General features: G+C 49.9%; 2 protein-coding genes across 5 annotated transcripts in view; one reads left to right on the top strand and one right to left on the bottom strand.

Annotated features, from left to right (window-relative positions):
- Positions 1-2,339, top strand: part of pik3r4 (phosphoinositide-3-kinase, regulatory subunit 4) — a gene marked incomplete at its 5' end in the record, with an annotated part of 38,985 nt that extends 36,646 nt beyond the window's left edge. For all 4 annotated transcript variants that reach the window (XM_079227207.1, XM_079227205.1, XM_079227206.1 and 1 more), the window contains one exon: positions 1,850-2,339. In XM_079227207.1, the coding sequence (XP_079083333.1) occupies positions 1,850-2,020 (171 nt within the window). In that variant the 3' untranslated portion in view covers positions 2,021-2,339. The remainder of the gene's footprint in view (positions 1-1,849) is intronic.
- A 139-nt stretch (positions 2,340-2,478) lies between these two features.
- col6a4a (collagen, type VI, alpha 4a) overlaps positions 2,479-15,139 on the bottom strand; it is a gene marked incomplete at its 5' end in the record, with an annotated part of 38,513 nt that continues 25,852 nt past the window's right edge. The window contains 13 exons of the mRNA XM_079227203.1: positions 2,479-3,188; positions 3,272-3,319; positions 4,933-5,087; positions 5,214-5,301; positions 5,556-6,209; positions 6,425-6,515; positions 6,742-7,235; positions 9,321-9,332; positions 9,418-9,454; positions 9,536-9,571; positions 10,040-10,102; positions 10,576-10,638; positions 15,066-15,101. Coding sequence (XP_079083329.1) covers positions 3,013-3,188; positions 3,272-3,319; positions 4,933-5,087; positions 5,214-5,301; positions 5,556-6,209; positions 6,425-6,515; positions 6,742-7,235; positions 9,321-9,332; positions 9,418-9,454; positions 9,536-9,571; positions 10,040-10,102; positions 10,576-10,638; positions 15,066-15,101 — 1,953 coding nt within the window. The 3' untranslated portion in view covers positions 2,479-3,012. The remainder of the gene's footprint in view (positions 3,189-3,271; positions 3,320-4,932; positions 5,088-5,213; positions 5,302-5,555; positions 6,210-6,424; positions 6,516-6,741; positions 7,236-9,320; positions 9,333-9,417; positions 9,455-9,535; positions 9,572-10,039; positions 10,103-10,575; positions 10,639-15,065; positions 15,102-15,139) is intronic.

The raw sequence follows: 15,139 nt of genomic DNA, 5'->3' as shown, positions 1-15,139 counted from the left end.
TGTGGCTGGTCCTTCCTGTGGTTGGTCCTTCCTGTTGTTGGTCCTTCCTGTTGTTGGCCCTTCCTGTGGTTGGTCCTTCCTGTTATTGGTCCTTCCTGTGGTTGGTCCTTCCTGTTATGGGTCCTTCCTGTTGTTAGTCCTTCCTGTTGTTGGTCCTTCCTGTTGTTGGTCCTTCCTGTGGTTAGTCCTTCCTGTGGTTAGTCCTTCCTGTTGTTAGTCCTTCCTGTTGTTGGTCCTTCCTGTTGTTGGTCCTTCCTGTGGCTGGTCCTTCCTATTATTGGTCCTTCTTGTGGTTGGTCCTTCCTGTTGTTAGTCCTTCCTGTTGTTAGTCCTTCCTGTGGCTGGTCCTTCCTGTGGCTGGTCCTTCCTGTTGTTTGTCCTTCCTGTGGTTGGTCCTTCCTGTTGTTGGTCCTTCCTGTTGTTGGTCCTTCCTGTGGCTGGTCCTTCCTGTTATTAGTCCTTCCTGTTGTTAGTCCTTCCTGTGGTTGGTCCTTCCTGGTATTGGTCCTTCCTGTTGTTAGTCCTTCCTGTTGTTAGTCCTTCCTGTTGTTGGTCCTTCCTGTGGCTGATCCTTCCTGTTGTTGGTCCTTCCTGTTATTGGTCCTTCCTGTTGTTTGTCCTTCCTGTTATTGGTCCTTCCTGTGGTTGGTCCTTCCTGTTGTTGGTCCTTCCTGTGGCTGGTCCTTCCTGTTATTGGTCCTTCCTGTTGTTAGTCCTTCCTGTGGTTGGTCCTTCCTGTTATTGGTCCTTCCTGTTGTTAGTCCTTCCTGTTGTTGGTCCTTCCTGTGGCTGGTCCTTCCTGTTGTTGGTCCTTCCTGTGGCTGGTCCGTCCTGTTGTTGGTCCTTCCTGTTATTGGTCCTTCCTGTTGTTTGTCCTTCCTGTTGTTGGTCCTTCCTGTTATTGGTCCTTCCTGTTGTTGGTCCTTCCTGTTATTGGTCCCTCCTGTTATTGGTCCTTCCTGTGGTTGGTCCTTCCTGTTGTTGGTCCTTCCTGTTATTGGTCCTTCCTGTTGTTAGTCCTTCCTGTTGTTGGTCCTTCCTGTTATTGGTCCTTCCTGTTGTTTGTCCTTCCTGTTGTTGGTCCTTCCTGTTATTGGTCCTTCCTGTTGTTGGTCCTTCCTGTTATTGGTCCCTCCTGTTATTGGTCCTTCCTGTGGTTGGTCCTTCCGGTTGTTGGTCCTTCCTGTTGTTGGTCCCTCCTGTTATTGGTCCTTCCTGTGGTTGGTCCTTCCTGTTGTTGGTCCTTCCTGTTGTTGGTCCTTCCTGTTATTGGTCCTTCCTGTTGTTAGTCCTTCCTGTGGCTGGTCCTTCCTGTTGTTAGTCCTTCCTGTGGTTGGTCCTTCCTGTTATTGGTCCTTCCTGTTGTTGGTCCTTCCTGTGGTTGGTCCTTCCTGTGGTTGGTCCTTCCTGTTGTTGGTCCTTCCTGTTATTGGTCCTTCCTGTTGTTGGTCCTTCCTGTTGTTGGTCCTTCCTGTGGTTGGTCCCTCCTGTTATTGGTCCTTCCTGTGGTTGGTCCTTCCTGTGGTTGGTCCTTCCTGTTGTTGGTCCTTCCTCGGGCACAGAGCGATAATCGATCCTTCTGTCTGTCCACAAATAATTTCTATGCAGGACGAAACCTTCGGAAGTCAAAAATATACATAGAAGTGACTCAATAAATGAATGAATTTGCCTTGAAATGCACCTAAAATATTATAATAATGAATTGATTAAATGTGATATAAATAGATTTTATTTATATACTTGTAGTCTTCAATTAAATTTTCCCTTTTAATTTAACTATTTATTTATTTAATTTCATGAACTCTAACATGTATGTGATATTTTAAAGTAAATCTTGTCATGTCGGCAGGAGATCCACAGCAAGCAGAAGAGCGGCGCGGTGGAGGACTCTCCTCGCCGCGGCCCAGAATCCCTCCCTGTGGGACATCATGACATCATCACCGACATCGCCACCTTCCAGACCACGCAGGGCTTCATCGTCACCTCGTCCAGAGACGGCATCGTCAAAGTGTGGAAGTGAGGACGCAGAAACATGGACCTCCTCTTCATCATCCTCCTCCTCCTCCCATTGGCTGCTTCTGATGATGTCACATGCAGCTTCCTGTGCACAGTTCCTGCCTCACTCATCAGTGCTCTTAATATGCTGATGGAACATTAGAAGAGTGTCTTCATGTCTCAATCGATCAATAACTTCAGTCAAGATCTCCGAGAGGGAATAACATGTCATAATTAATTATATAATGATGTCGTTATTTTGGGGTCCTGTCGTCTGTTTATTGTTTGGAGTCTGAGCTCAAAGTCACTCATATATTTTATATTAGTATTTACTATGAATAGAATCAGATTCCATTGTTTCAGAATCAGAAAAAGAGTTTTAATAGAAAAAATATGTTTTTCTTTGTTCAACAACATTTTCTCTCAAAACAAAGTTCTATTGATGACAGAAAGCTGTTCGCATTAAAAACGGCTTTATTCAAATTAAGAACTTATTTTCATTTATTATTTAGGGTGATGACATCATAAAATACACATACATTCAAAGCTTCATTCAAAAACCTCAATAACAAACATTTGTAATAAAATGATCCAATAAAAGGTTAAAAATAACGCTTTCATATCTTATTTCATAAAACCTTTTAGATTTGGATCAAATTTAAAATCCTAAAATTATAAGATACGGTTTACACTAAAATGCTTTCAAAAGGAACCGACCATCTTTACCTGCAGAACTCAGTGACGCATACATTCAGTTATGATGGTTCATCTTTAGTTGTAAAAACAGCTGATGGGAAGCAAAACAAGACGTGAGCGTCCAGCGGTTCTACAGTGTTCTGTTGCTCCAGACGAGGTCAAGAGAACGGGTTCTCAGGGAATCGAACACACGAGAGAAGACGAGTCAAAAGCCTGTGAAGCCTTGAAACCAGTGAAACCAGTGAGCGGCGTCTCTGAGCGTCTCCGTGGTGACGGTCTCCTTGGTGACGTCCTCCAGCCGATCCGGACTCCTCCTCCTCATCACCGGCTCTTCGTCACGCAGAGCTCCTCACACTCGTCTTGCGTCTTGAAGCGGTTCTCGTTGCCGCCGCAGCCGCCGAACCAGAAGCGAGAGCATTCCTTCTGCTGGCTGTCGAAGAACCACACCATGGTGTAGTTCTGGCAGCCGCCCTGGTCCTGAACCAGCAGACAGCGCTCTGCAAGGACACGTTTGATCGGTTCAGCACTCATGTCCCAAACAGGAAGGCTCATGGGATCAAAAAGCTGAAGCAGACTTTACCTTTGGAGGCGAAGCCGGTCAGCACGGGACTCGGAAGCAGGTCTGGATCTGGAACAAGCATATGGTTTTAGTCTCTGAGTAGTTATGAATCACACAATCTTATGGTTTTAGTCTGCGTGGTTATGAACCACAGAGGACCTGGACCCTCTGAAGGGGTTTCCTGTCTCGTAGTCTAGAATCATGTTTCTATTGGTTTGCTTTCCTCCATGTGAAGTGATTCTGATGTTGTGATGAAGAACAAGAGACGAGATGTTAAGGTAAAAGATCAAGAAGTGAGCCGATCAGCTGCTGCGTGTCAAAGCGTTTACAACCAGAAGGGGGCGCATGCAGCGGCGTATGGTCAACGACCCGCACGTGGACCTGGTCCTCACACGGGAGACCAGTATCAGCATGCAGCCGGCACCGGGCTGAAATATATACATATATATGTCCATATACATATGTATATGTATACTCAATGACCGGAAAACTACAAACCTAAAGTTTTACATGAGTTTATAGGGATATTAAGAAGCATTTTGATGGTGTGGGTTGTAATGACGCCTGCAGCCTCTTGGGGGTGCCAGCCATGTTTAAAACGAGTCACCGGGCCCGTTCCATTGGTTGCATTGTTTTAATTCTGGTGTGCAATATTTTAATGCATTTATAATAAAACTACAGGAAGTGGCTGTCAATGCATTATACTAGTGACCTGTCTCAGTATGCCGTGAACAAAGTCATAACAAGTAATATTATAGTCTGTAAACATAAAAAGTCACATTATAGTTTGTAAACATGTCACTAGCAGCTTTGTCCTCTCTGGAGGGGCTGAACATGGCCCATGGCCTCATCCTCCCTCGAGATGAAGACCTATCAGGGGTCTGGGATGAGGACCTTCTACCAGGGGTCTGAGATGAAGACCTTCTGTCAGGGGTCTGAGATGAATACTTTCTATCTGGGGTCTGGGATGAAGGCCTTCTATTAGAGGTCTGGGATGAAGACCTTCTATCAGAGGTCTGAGATGAAGACCTTCTACCAGGGATCTGGGATGAAGACCTTCTATCAGGGGTCTAGGATGAAGACCTTCTATCAGGGGTCTGGAATGAAGACCTTCTATCAGGGATCTGGGATGAAGACCTTCTATCAGGGGTCTAGGATGAAGACCTTCTATCAGGGGTCTAGGATGAAGACCTTCTATCAGGGGTCTGGGATGAAGACCTTCTATCAGAGATCTGGGATGAAGACCTTCTATCAGAGATCTGGGATGCAGACCTTCTATCAGGGGTCTGGGATGAAGACCTTCTATCAGGGGTCTGGGATGAAGACCTTCTATCAGGGGTCTGGGATGAAGACCTTCTATCAGGGGTCTGGTACAATGCTGGTTCTTCTCAGATGAAGTCCAGCAGGATAAAGAAAGACTCAGAACCCAGACCTGCTCACTGATGGTCATCAGTCATCATTATCAAGACATACATAACATATTTTGTCTCATAGTTTTTATTACCTTTTAAGGGTATTGATTGTCGCTAAATTAATTGATGAATTTAAAACCTTTTAAAGAACCGACAGACCCCGTTGAGGTCACAGGGTTAGGGTCTGTGCTGGACTCTGTTATGAGAAGTGGACCCTGTTTCTAGAAGTTGACCCCGTCAGCTGACTGATGACAACACTGTGTGGACTACCGTTGAAGTCAGAGACAAATCTCTGTCCGTCTCCTCTGGTCAGAGTGTGGACGACGTTCAGCTGGCCGGTCTGAGTCTGTCCTCTCGTCAGCTCCTGGAACTTCTCCTCCCCCTGCTCCCCGAACTCCTCAAAGTCCACCACCGCTGTGCCTTGACTGGACACATTTCATGATTTAGTATTAGTTCACGTTAAACTCTAAACATCATCTTAAGGAGCATTACAAAGCATTTAGTGGTCACAATGTGTGCAGGTGAATGGACTGTTTCTCTCGTCTTGTTACCCGTTTATGAACCCTTGTCCTCCAGGTTGTTCTGTCAGCTGGCCACACGTCCGTTTGAAGGAAGGAGGCGGATACGTGTTCATTCCCTCTGAAATACATCAAGACTTTCATGTGATGGACGAGTATTTAAAACTCAAGTTTAAATACTTGACGACAAGTAAATGTACAACGTTCAAAATCTTTCCATTAAATTGTAAATTGTAAGTGCTCATGTGGCAGAAAACTAGAATGTGATATATTATTAGAATATTATGTGAAACGTGGCGATGATGCTGAACAATATGAATGACAGAACCTTCGCGATATTTTATATTTCTATACATTTGGAGCCTCTGGTCTTACTGTTGAGGGCGGAGAGGAAGACCCTGAAGAAGCGCTGGGCGTAGCCCTGCTCCTCAGTCTTCAGGCTCCCCATGTGGATCAGGTGCTGGTGAACCGGCAGACTGACCAGCTCCTCCACCTGCGTCCGGTCGTAGCGATCTCCGACCGTCACCACGAACAGCGCCACTCCCTCACACTTGGCCTTCTGGGAGATGTAGTGCAGCTTGGCTCGGTCCTCGTGTGCCGTCTGGGTGCCCACCACGGTCAGCAGCACCCTCCTCCTCCGGGGCTGGCCGGCCTTCAGCAGCACCTCCTTCAGGGTGAACTCCAGCGTCTGTCCCAGGGCCGACTGGCCTCCTTGCTGCGTCATATTCCGGATCAGGTGCTTTCTCATCAGGGCGCTGGTCTGGTAGGTCCCGAGGCCAAACACTACCTTGGTGTCCTGGGCGCCACCCTGCTGGACTACGGCCACCCGGGCCTGGTTGCCGGCCCTGCGGGGCTGCGGGCTCACGACCAGCTGTTCCACCACCGAGCCCAGCAGCTGCTGGACACCGGCGTACTCATCAGCCTGCACCTCCCTGGAGCTGTCCACCACCAGGACCAGGTCCATGTCCACCTCCTGAGGCTGCACTGGGTCCTGGATGAAGGCGCACTGCGGTGAACGCTGGCAGGGGTCTGAAGAACAGAGCAATCAACACAGTTCAACCCTCAACATGAATTCTGGGTAGAAACCATTACACTGTGGACACAAACACAGTGTCCTCCATTTAATCTCACACTTGCTTAGATGTTAGTTCAACCTACAAAAGCCAAGCATTAAAAAATAAAGCACAGTTATGATAATATTGCTGATGATTCATGTGAATCCAGGCATGAGGCTCAGTGCGTACCGTAACAGACGGCACACTTCTTGACCTTCTGCACGTCAGCAGCCGGGTCTTTCCCCAGAACGCTGAAGATGGAGCTTCCTGAGTCGTCGACCTGACGAGAAACAGCAGCAGTCGTTAATCATCAGATGACGTGGAGAAAACCTGAACATCCATCTCCAGAAATCAGTGTTATCTTGTACATCTACAGTGTTATCTTGTACATGTTCTTCTCAGTCACAGCGAGGGTTTTATTCTGTGATCTTCTCTTCTGAGGAAATGATTATCTTGGAGGGCGAACATGTGGTGTAGATTCAGACCATGTCTTCTGAAGGACCTACCTCCAAGGCTCGACCAACGGCGGGAGCCTTCTTCAGAGAGATGATCGCCGGGACAATGCCGAGGGCCCGGTACTCCATCACGGCGGTGACGATGTCGTTAACATCCGGGGATGGCCCGTTAGAGAGGAATACTGCCACCTTCCTCATCATCATTCCTGCTCGGACGCGCTTGAAGACGTTCTGACCCACGAAGCGCATGGCGGCCCCCAGCTGGCGCCGGTTGGACGTCCTCTCCAGGGCGATGTTCTTGACAGACTCCATCAGCTGAGACTTGCGGTGGTAGTCCTGGAAGCGGATCAGGTACTTGGTGTAGGCGCTGTAGCCCACCACGGCCACACGGGCGCCCGTCGGACAGTTGCTCTCGGAGACGGTGATGTTCTCCAGCAGGGACAGGAGGACGGAACGCTGCCTCTCGAAGGCCACCGGGGTCACGTCCTCCGACATGTCCAGACCTAACACCAGCTCGGTGGGGAAGGCCGGGCACTCTGACGGACCTGGACACCAACAAAGAAGAATTCATGCTGAGGAGAAGAAAGGGAAGCTGAGGCTTCATCGATGTCCACACCGAGAGATTCCCACGGCCTCATAGTCTCCCTCACAGACTCAATGCCGACATCCTGTCACTAGTGGGACTCACTGGTGGACGCCTATGCAGCGGCATTCCCCTCTGCGTAGGCTTCAATGCAGCCTGAGCCTATATATACATATATATTGTGGCATCACAAGGGGACAGGTGGTGGAGGGACGCTACATTCCCACGGAGCCGCGCCCACACCACAAAATGGCCGCCGTGGGCAACACTACATCTCCCAGACTGCCTCACCACGTACCCAGCTGCAGGTGCCTATGGCCCCTAATTGAGGCAGGGCTGGGAGGCTTGATAAAGGACAGACGGGAGAGCACGAGGGGGAAAAGAGCTGGACTAGCAGGAGGACTGCCCCCAGGACCAGGAAGAGGAGGACACTATCCCTTGGACTATACCGTGTTGAGTTTTGTTTGTTTGATAGCCCCTTTCTCCCCCTGGGACGCTTTCTGTTTATTCATGGACTTTGTTTTTGATTTCTGATTTAAAAGCAACTACCAGGGAAATGGAATAATACACTTTTGTTTTCATTTACACCGTCTGACTGTGCCTGTTTCCGGTTCTCTCTTGCACTGCCCCACCCTAGACGGCCCTAGGGACAACCCGTGACATTACAATATGTATATATATATATATATATATATATATATATATATATATGTATATATGCGCTGCCCCCTCTCCAGGAGACATGTTGGCCGGGTTTAGGAGTTCCCGAAAGTGCTCTTTCCACCGCCGGACGATATCCCCCGTCTGTGTCAGCAGTCCCCCCCGCTGAGAACAGCTTGTAGTAGGCCCTGCTTCCCCTTCCTGAGCCATCGGATGGTTGAGGCCAACCAAAAGTCGGTTAAGGCCCCCCCCCCGAACACGGTACACCCGGAATTCCATGTCCCCAACCTCCCTCGGAATGTGTGAAAAGTTCTTCCCGGAGATGGGAGTTGAAGACTCCCAGACTTCCCAGTTCAACCTCAATACACGTTTGGGCTTTCCAGGTCTTTCTAGCCGACTCCCCCGGTTCAGATCGGGCAGGCCGTTCCTCCCAATCAGCCCCCCCAGGTTTCTCTGTCATTGCCCACGTGAGCGTTGAAGTCTCCCAGGAGAACTATGGAGTCGGCAGGCGGCGCCCTTTCCAGGACCCCTCCCACCGACTCCAAGAAGGCCGGATACTCCGAACTACTGTTCGGAGTATAAGCACAAACAACAGTCAGAGCCTTACTCCCCGCAACCCGTAGGCGCAAGGAGGCGACCCTCTCGTTCTCCGAGGAAAACTCCAACAACGGCGCTCAGCCGGCGGCTCGATCCCCAATCCCGTCTGGCGCCTCTCACCCTGGGCAACTCCAGAAAAGGACAAGGTCCAACCCTTCTCGAGGAGCTTGGTTCCAGAGCCCATGCTGTGCGTGGAGGTGAGCCCAACTACATCTAGCTGGTACCGCTCCACCTCCTGCACCAGCTCAGGCTCTTTCCCCGCTAGCGAGGTGACGTTCCACGTCCCTAGAGCTAGTCTATGCTGCTGGCGATCGGCTCGCCCAGGTCTCCTGCCTGGCCGCCGCCCGGTCTACATAGCACCCGACCCCGATGCTTCCCCCTGCGGGTGGTGGGTCTACGGGGTGGTGGGTCCATGATAATTCTTCGGGCTGAGCTTGACCGGGGCCCAGGGCGATGGCCCGGCCACCAGGCGCTCGCCACCGTGCTCCCCTTCTGGTTCTGGCTCCAGGAGGATTCCCCAGTTTCCCTTGTCCAGGCGAGGTAACTGCAATACGTGGGCCGCTATTCATCAGGGTTTTTTGAACCGCTCTTAGTCTGGGCTCTCCCCCGAGACCTGTTGGCCTTGGGAGACCCTACCAGGGGCTGATGCCCCGGACAACGTAGCTCCCAGGATCACTGAGCCGCTCTTTATATTATATATCTCTATTCTCTGTGACCTTCGTCCTGCATGGACTGAAGAGGTTGTATGATGAAGGTTGTGATGAAGACTAGTGGGAGTGGAGGTACGTACCAAGGGAACACGCTGTGGAGGAATTAGAAACAAAAGTTATGATGTGGCTGAAATGGGAAAGCAGACATGCAGCTTCCTGTTGCTCTCCCTGACTCACCACAGTTGTCTCTGATGGTGGTGATCAGCTGACACTCCTGAGGACACACACAAGACGTCCTGAATAGAGTCTCACAGTAATACCTTTCCTGTGACATTGAGTTTTAAGGTGGACTTACAGTCATGGCTTTTCCTCCAGGAAGACCTCTGGGACCCTGGAGGAGAAGAAGAGACACCGTCAACTTCCTGATATCTCTTCACACGTTCATAAACACATGTCATATGTTGCTGCGAAAAACATTCCAATGAGTCTGGACTGTTGGTCTAGGCACAAATGGCCAAATAAAAACCTTGAACCTTGGTGGTATAACAGACAGTTCAGGACTTAAGGTGGTATGTAGAAGTGGCACCGAAATATATCCTCCTTAAGGTGGTGTTGAATCTCAGGATGTTCATGATAAATTAATCTTTGAATTATAATTAAAATATAGTAATTATAATTTTCCAAAGCCAAGATGACGTCTTAAAATGTCTCGTTTTGAAAAACACCAAAAGTCTTATAAATGAACTATCATGTAAAAGAAAAGAAGCATTAAATCCTGACGACGGGCAGACATGTGTTTGTTTACTTGTTTAAAAAGTGACGAAAACAATGATGAGCATTATAATGATGAAGGACTCACCCTGTGACCTGGATATCCTGCTTCTCCTGACACGCCTGATTCTCCCGGCCGGCCTGAGTTTCCCTGCAGAGATCAGATCAAACAAAGACACCATGAAGCAAAACACATGTTAGCTGCTAGCTGTTAGCTTTAAGCTGTTAACTGCTAGCTTTTAGCTTGTAGATGTTCGCTTTGAGCTACTATCTGTTAGCGTTTAGCTTGTAGCTGTTAGCTTTAGACTGTTATCTTGTAGCTGATAGCTGTTAGCTTGTAGCTGTTAGCTTTGAGCTATTATCTGCTAGCTTGTAGCAGTTAGCTTTGAACTGTTATCTTGTGGCTGTTAGCTGTTACCCAAACATAGAATTCAAAACAATTAAAGTGATCTGTTTTCATCCTGTGTGTTTTCTGGCTCCCCTACAGGCGGCTAGGAGCAGTCAGAATAAAAACGGTAAATAAACCTGAGGTCTTTGAGCATGAAGACAGAATAAGATGCAGTTTACTCGCTCACGCTCTCAGAGTCTCATTATGAATAAATATAATATATAATAAACGCTTACGCCTCGTCCTCGGTTCCCTTTGGGTCCCGGCTGCCCGTTCGGTCCCTGCAGGCCGTCTTCACCCTGAACACAACACAGTCATGTGACTCCAACATGCTTCCTGATGCTCATATTTAACTTCTGTGAGATCCAAACACTCGCAGTACTTCAGAGGAACCATTTTAAGTTTGATCTCGGCCAGTTTAAAACTAATCACTTCATCATTTCAGATAACTAGACGACTGACTGTCCCCTGATGCTTTAAATAGAGGAAATAATGAATATAATGACACAAATGTTTATCCCTTAGTAGCAATAATAGACGGGTCAGAGATGTTAAAACATTATAAAACATAAAGTCCCTGATGATGAACTTTGTTTAATAAGTAAACTCTGGATTCTGGATTATCTAATCTGATCTAATCTAATATAATATAATCTGATCTAATATAATCTAGTCTGATCTAATATAATCAAATCTAAAATTTTATCAAATCTAATCTCTAATCTCTAATCTAATCCAATAGAATATAATCTCTAATCTGGTCTCTAATCTTGAATCTCTAATATCTCATCTCTAATATCTAATATTAATCTCTAATCTAATCCAATCTAATTTAATCTCTAATCTGATCTCTAATATCTAATATTAATCTCTAATCTGATCCATCCATCCATCCATCCATTATCAGCCGCTTATCCGGGGTCGGGTCGCGGTGGCAGCAGGTTCAGCAGGCCGACCCAGGCTTCCCTCTCACCCGCAACACTTTCCAGCTCATTCTGGGGGATCCCGAGGCGTTCCAAGGCCAGCCGGGAGATATAATCCCTCCAGCGTGTCCTCGGTCTTCCCCGGGGTCTCCTACCAGTTGGACGTGCCTGGAAAACCTCTAGTGGGAGGCGTCCAGGAGGCATCCTGACTAGATGCCCGAACCACCTCAGCTGACTCCTTTCGACACGAAGGAGCAGCGACTCGACTCCAAGCTCCCTCCTGATGTCCGAGCTCCTTACCCTATCTCTAAGGGTGAGCCCGGCCACCCTGCGGAGGAAGCTCATTTCGGCCGCTTGTATTCGAGATCTCGTTCTTTCGGTCACGACCCAGAGTTCGTGACCATAGGTGAGGGTTGGAACATAGACCGACCAGTAAATGGAGAGCTTCGCCTTCCGGCTCAGCTCCTCTTCACCAGGACGGACCGGTACAGCGCCTGTTTTATTGCTGCAGCCGCACCGATCCGTCTGTCGATCTCCCGCTCCACCTTACCCTCACTCGTGAACAAGACCCCGAGATACTTGAACTCCTTCGCTTGGGGTAGGCAGTTTGTCCCCACCTGGAGGGAGCAATCCACCGGTTTCCGGCAGAGCACCATGGCCTCAGATTTGGAGGCGCTAACTCTCATCCCTGCCGCTTCACACTCGGCTGCAAAACGCCCCAGTGAATGCTGGACGTCACAATCCGAGGAGGCAAACAGGACCACATCATCCGCGAACAGCAGAGAGGCGATCCCGAGACTCCCGAACCGGATCCTCTCCGCCCCCTGGCTGCGCCTAGATATCCTGTCCATGAAGGTCACGAACAGGACCGGTGATAAAGGGCAGCCCTGGCGGAGGCCAACACCCACCGGGAACGTGTCTGACTTATTACCGAGGATACGAACACAGCTCCTACTGCAGGCGTACAAAGACCGGATAGCCCGTGCCAACGGGTCCGGCACCCCATACTCCCGCAGCACCCCCCACAAAAACCCCCGAGGGACCCGGTCGAAAGCCTTCTCCAAGTCCACAAAGCACATGTAGACTGGTTGGGCAAACTCCCAGGACCCCTCCAGTAGTCTTGCAAGGGTAAAGAGCTGGTCCACTGTTCCACGACCGGGACGGAATCCGCACTGCTCGTCTTGAATCTGAGGTTCGACAAGCGGTCGGAGCCTCCCTTCCAGCACTCTGGCATAAGCTTTTCCCGGGAGGCTGAGCAGTGTGATGCCACGATAGTTTGAGCACACTCTCCGGTCCCCCTTCTTGAAGATGGGAACCACCACCCCGGTCTGCCAGTCCATGGGCACTGTTCCCGACCCCCATGCGACACTGAAAAGGCGTGTCAACCAAGACAGCCCAACAATGTCCAGTGCTTTCAGCATCTCAGGGCGGATCTCATCCACCCCTGGCGCCTTGCCACCAAGGAGCTTTTTGACTACCTTAGCGACCTCTGCCAGGGATATGGGAGAAACCACCCCAAAGACTTCCGGCGCTGCCCCCTCTCCGGGGGGACATGTTAGCCGGGTTTAGGAGTTCCTCAAAGTGCTCTTTCCACCGCCCGACGATGTCCCCAGTCCGGGTCAGCAGTTCCCCCCCCGCCCGCTGAGAACAGCCTGGGGTAGGCCCTGCTTTCCCTTCCTGAGCCGTCGGATGGTTTGCCAGAACTTCCTTGAGGCCAACCGAAAGTCCTTCTCCATGGCCTCCCCGAACTCCTCCCATGCCCGAGTTTTAGCATCCGCGACCATCGCAGCTGCAGCCCTTCTGGCCTGCCGGTACCCGTCAGCTGCTTCAGGAGACCCCTGGGCCAGCCAGGCCCGAAAGGCCTCCTTCTTCAGTTTGACGGCTTCCCTCACCCCCGGTGTCCACCACCGGGTTCTTGGGTTGCCGCCACGACGGGCACCGATGACCTTCTGGCCACAGCTCCGAGCAGCCGCGTCCACAATAGAGGCTTTGAACATGGTCCACTCGGGTTCCATGTCCCCAGCCTCCCTCGGGATTTGTGAGAAGTTCTTCCGGAGGTGGGAGTTGAAGACCTCCCGGACAGGATCCTCCGCCAGACGTTCCCAGTTCACCCTCACTACACGTTTGGGCTTGCCAGGTCTTTCTAGCCGACTCCCCCGCCATCTGATCCAACTCACCACCAGGTGGTGATCAGTTGACAGCTCTGCTCCTCTCTTCACCCGAGTGTCCAAGACATACGGCCGCAGATCAGATGATACGACTACAAAGTCGATCATTGATCTCCGGCCTAAGGTGTTCTGGTACCAGGTACACTTATGAGCCACCTTATGCTCGAACATGGTGTTCGTTATGGACAAACTGTGGCTAGCACAGAAGTCCAACAACAAAACACCATTCGGGTTCAGATCGGGCAAGCCGTTCCTCCCAATCACGCCCCGCCAGGTTTCTCTGTCATTGCCCACGTGAGCGTTGAAGTCTCCCAGGAGAACTATGGAGTCGGCAGGCGGCGCCCTTTCCAGGACCCCTCCCACCGACTCCAAGAAGGCCGGATACTCCGAACTGCTGTTCGGTGCATAAGCACAGACAACAGTCAGAGCTTTACTCCCTGCAACCCGTAGGCGCAGGGAGGCGACCCTCTCGTTCTCCGGGGAAAACTCCAACATAGCAGCGCTCAGCCGGGGGCTCGTGAGTATCCCCACTCCCGCCCGGCGCCTCTCACCCTGGGCAACTCCAGAAAAGGACAAAGTCCAACCCTTCTCCAGGAGCTTGGTTCCAGAGCCCATGCTGTGCGTGGAGGTGAGCCCAACTAAATCTAGCTGGTACCGCTCCACCTCCTGCACCAGCTCCGGCTCTTTCCCCGCTAGCGAGGTGACGTTCCACGTCCCTAGAGCTAGTCTATGCTGCCGGCGATCGGCTCGCCCAGGTCTCCTGCCTGGCCCGCCGCCCGGTCTGCATAGCACCCGACCCCGATGCTTCCCCCCGCGGGTGGTGAGTCCACAGGGTTGCTGGTCCATGATCTTTTTTCGGGCTGAGCCCGACCGGGCCCCATGGGTGAAAGCCCGGCCACCAGACGCTCGCCGTCGAGCTCCCCTCCCGGGTCTGGCTACGGGAGGGTGCCCCGGTTTCCCTTGTCCGGGCGAGGTAGCTTCATTCCGTGGGCCGTACATCATCAGGGTTTTTTGAACCGCTCTTAGTCTGGGCTCTCCCCCGAGACCTGTTTGCCTTGGGAGACCCTACCAGGGGCTGACGCCCCGGACAACATAGCTCCCAGGATCACTGAGCCACTCAAACTCCTCCACCACGTTAAGGTGGCGATTCATTGGAGGAGCTAATCTGATCCAATCTAATATAATCTCGAATCTGATCTGGTGTCTAATATTAATGTATAATCTCTAATCTGATCCAATCTAAAATAATCTCTAATCTTATTTGATCTCTAATCTAATCCAATCTAATATAATGTCTAATCTAATCCAATATAATCTACTCTCTAATCTAATCCGATCTAATCTCTAATCTGATCCAATCTAATATAATCTCTAATCTTATTTGATCTCTAATCTAATCCAATCTAATCTAATCTATAATCTAATCCAATCTAATATTAATCTCTAATCTAATCCAATCTAATAATAATCTCAAATCTCTAATCTATTCTAATCTCTAATCTGATCTGGTCTCTAATTTCTAATCTAATCTATAATCTAATCCAATCTAATATTAATCTCTCATCTCAAATCTCTAATCTAATCTCTAATCTGATCTGGTGTCTGGATTCCGGCTGCCAGTGGAAACAGACTCACCAGTAGACCGGGGTATCCGGGGAAACCAGTGTCTCCCTGTAACGAGAAGGACATGAGTATTAAAACGGGTTCTG

The sequence above is a fragment of the Taurulus bubalis genome, assembly GCF_910589615.1.
Source record: "Taurulus bubalis genome assembly, chromosome: 12".
NCBI lineage: Eukaryota > Metazoa > Chordata > Actinopteri > Perciformes > Cottidae > Taurulus > Taurulus bubalis.
This window is presented reverse-complemented; position numbering and strand designations above follow the sequence as displayed.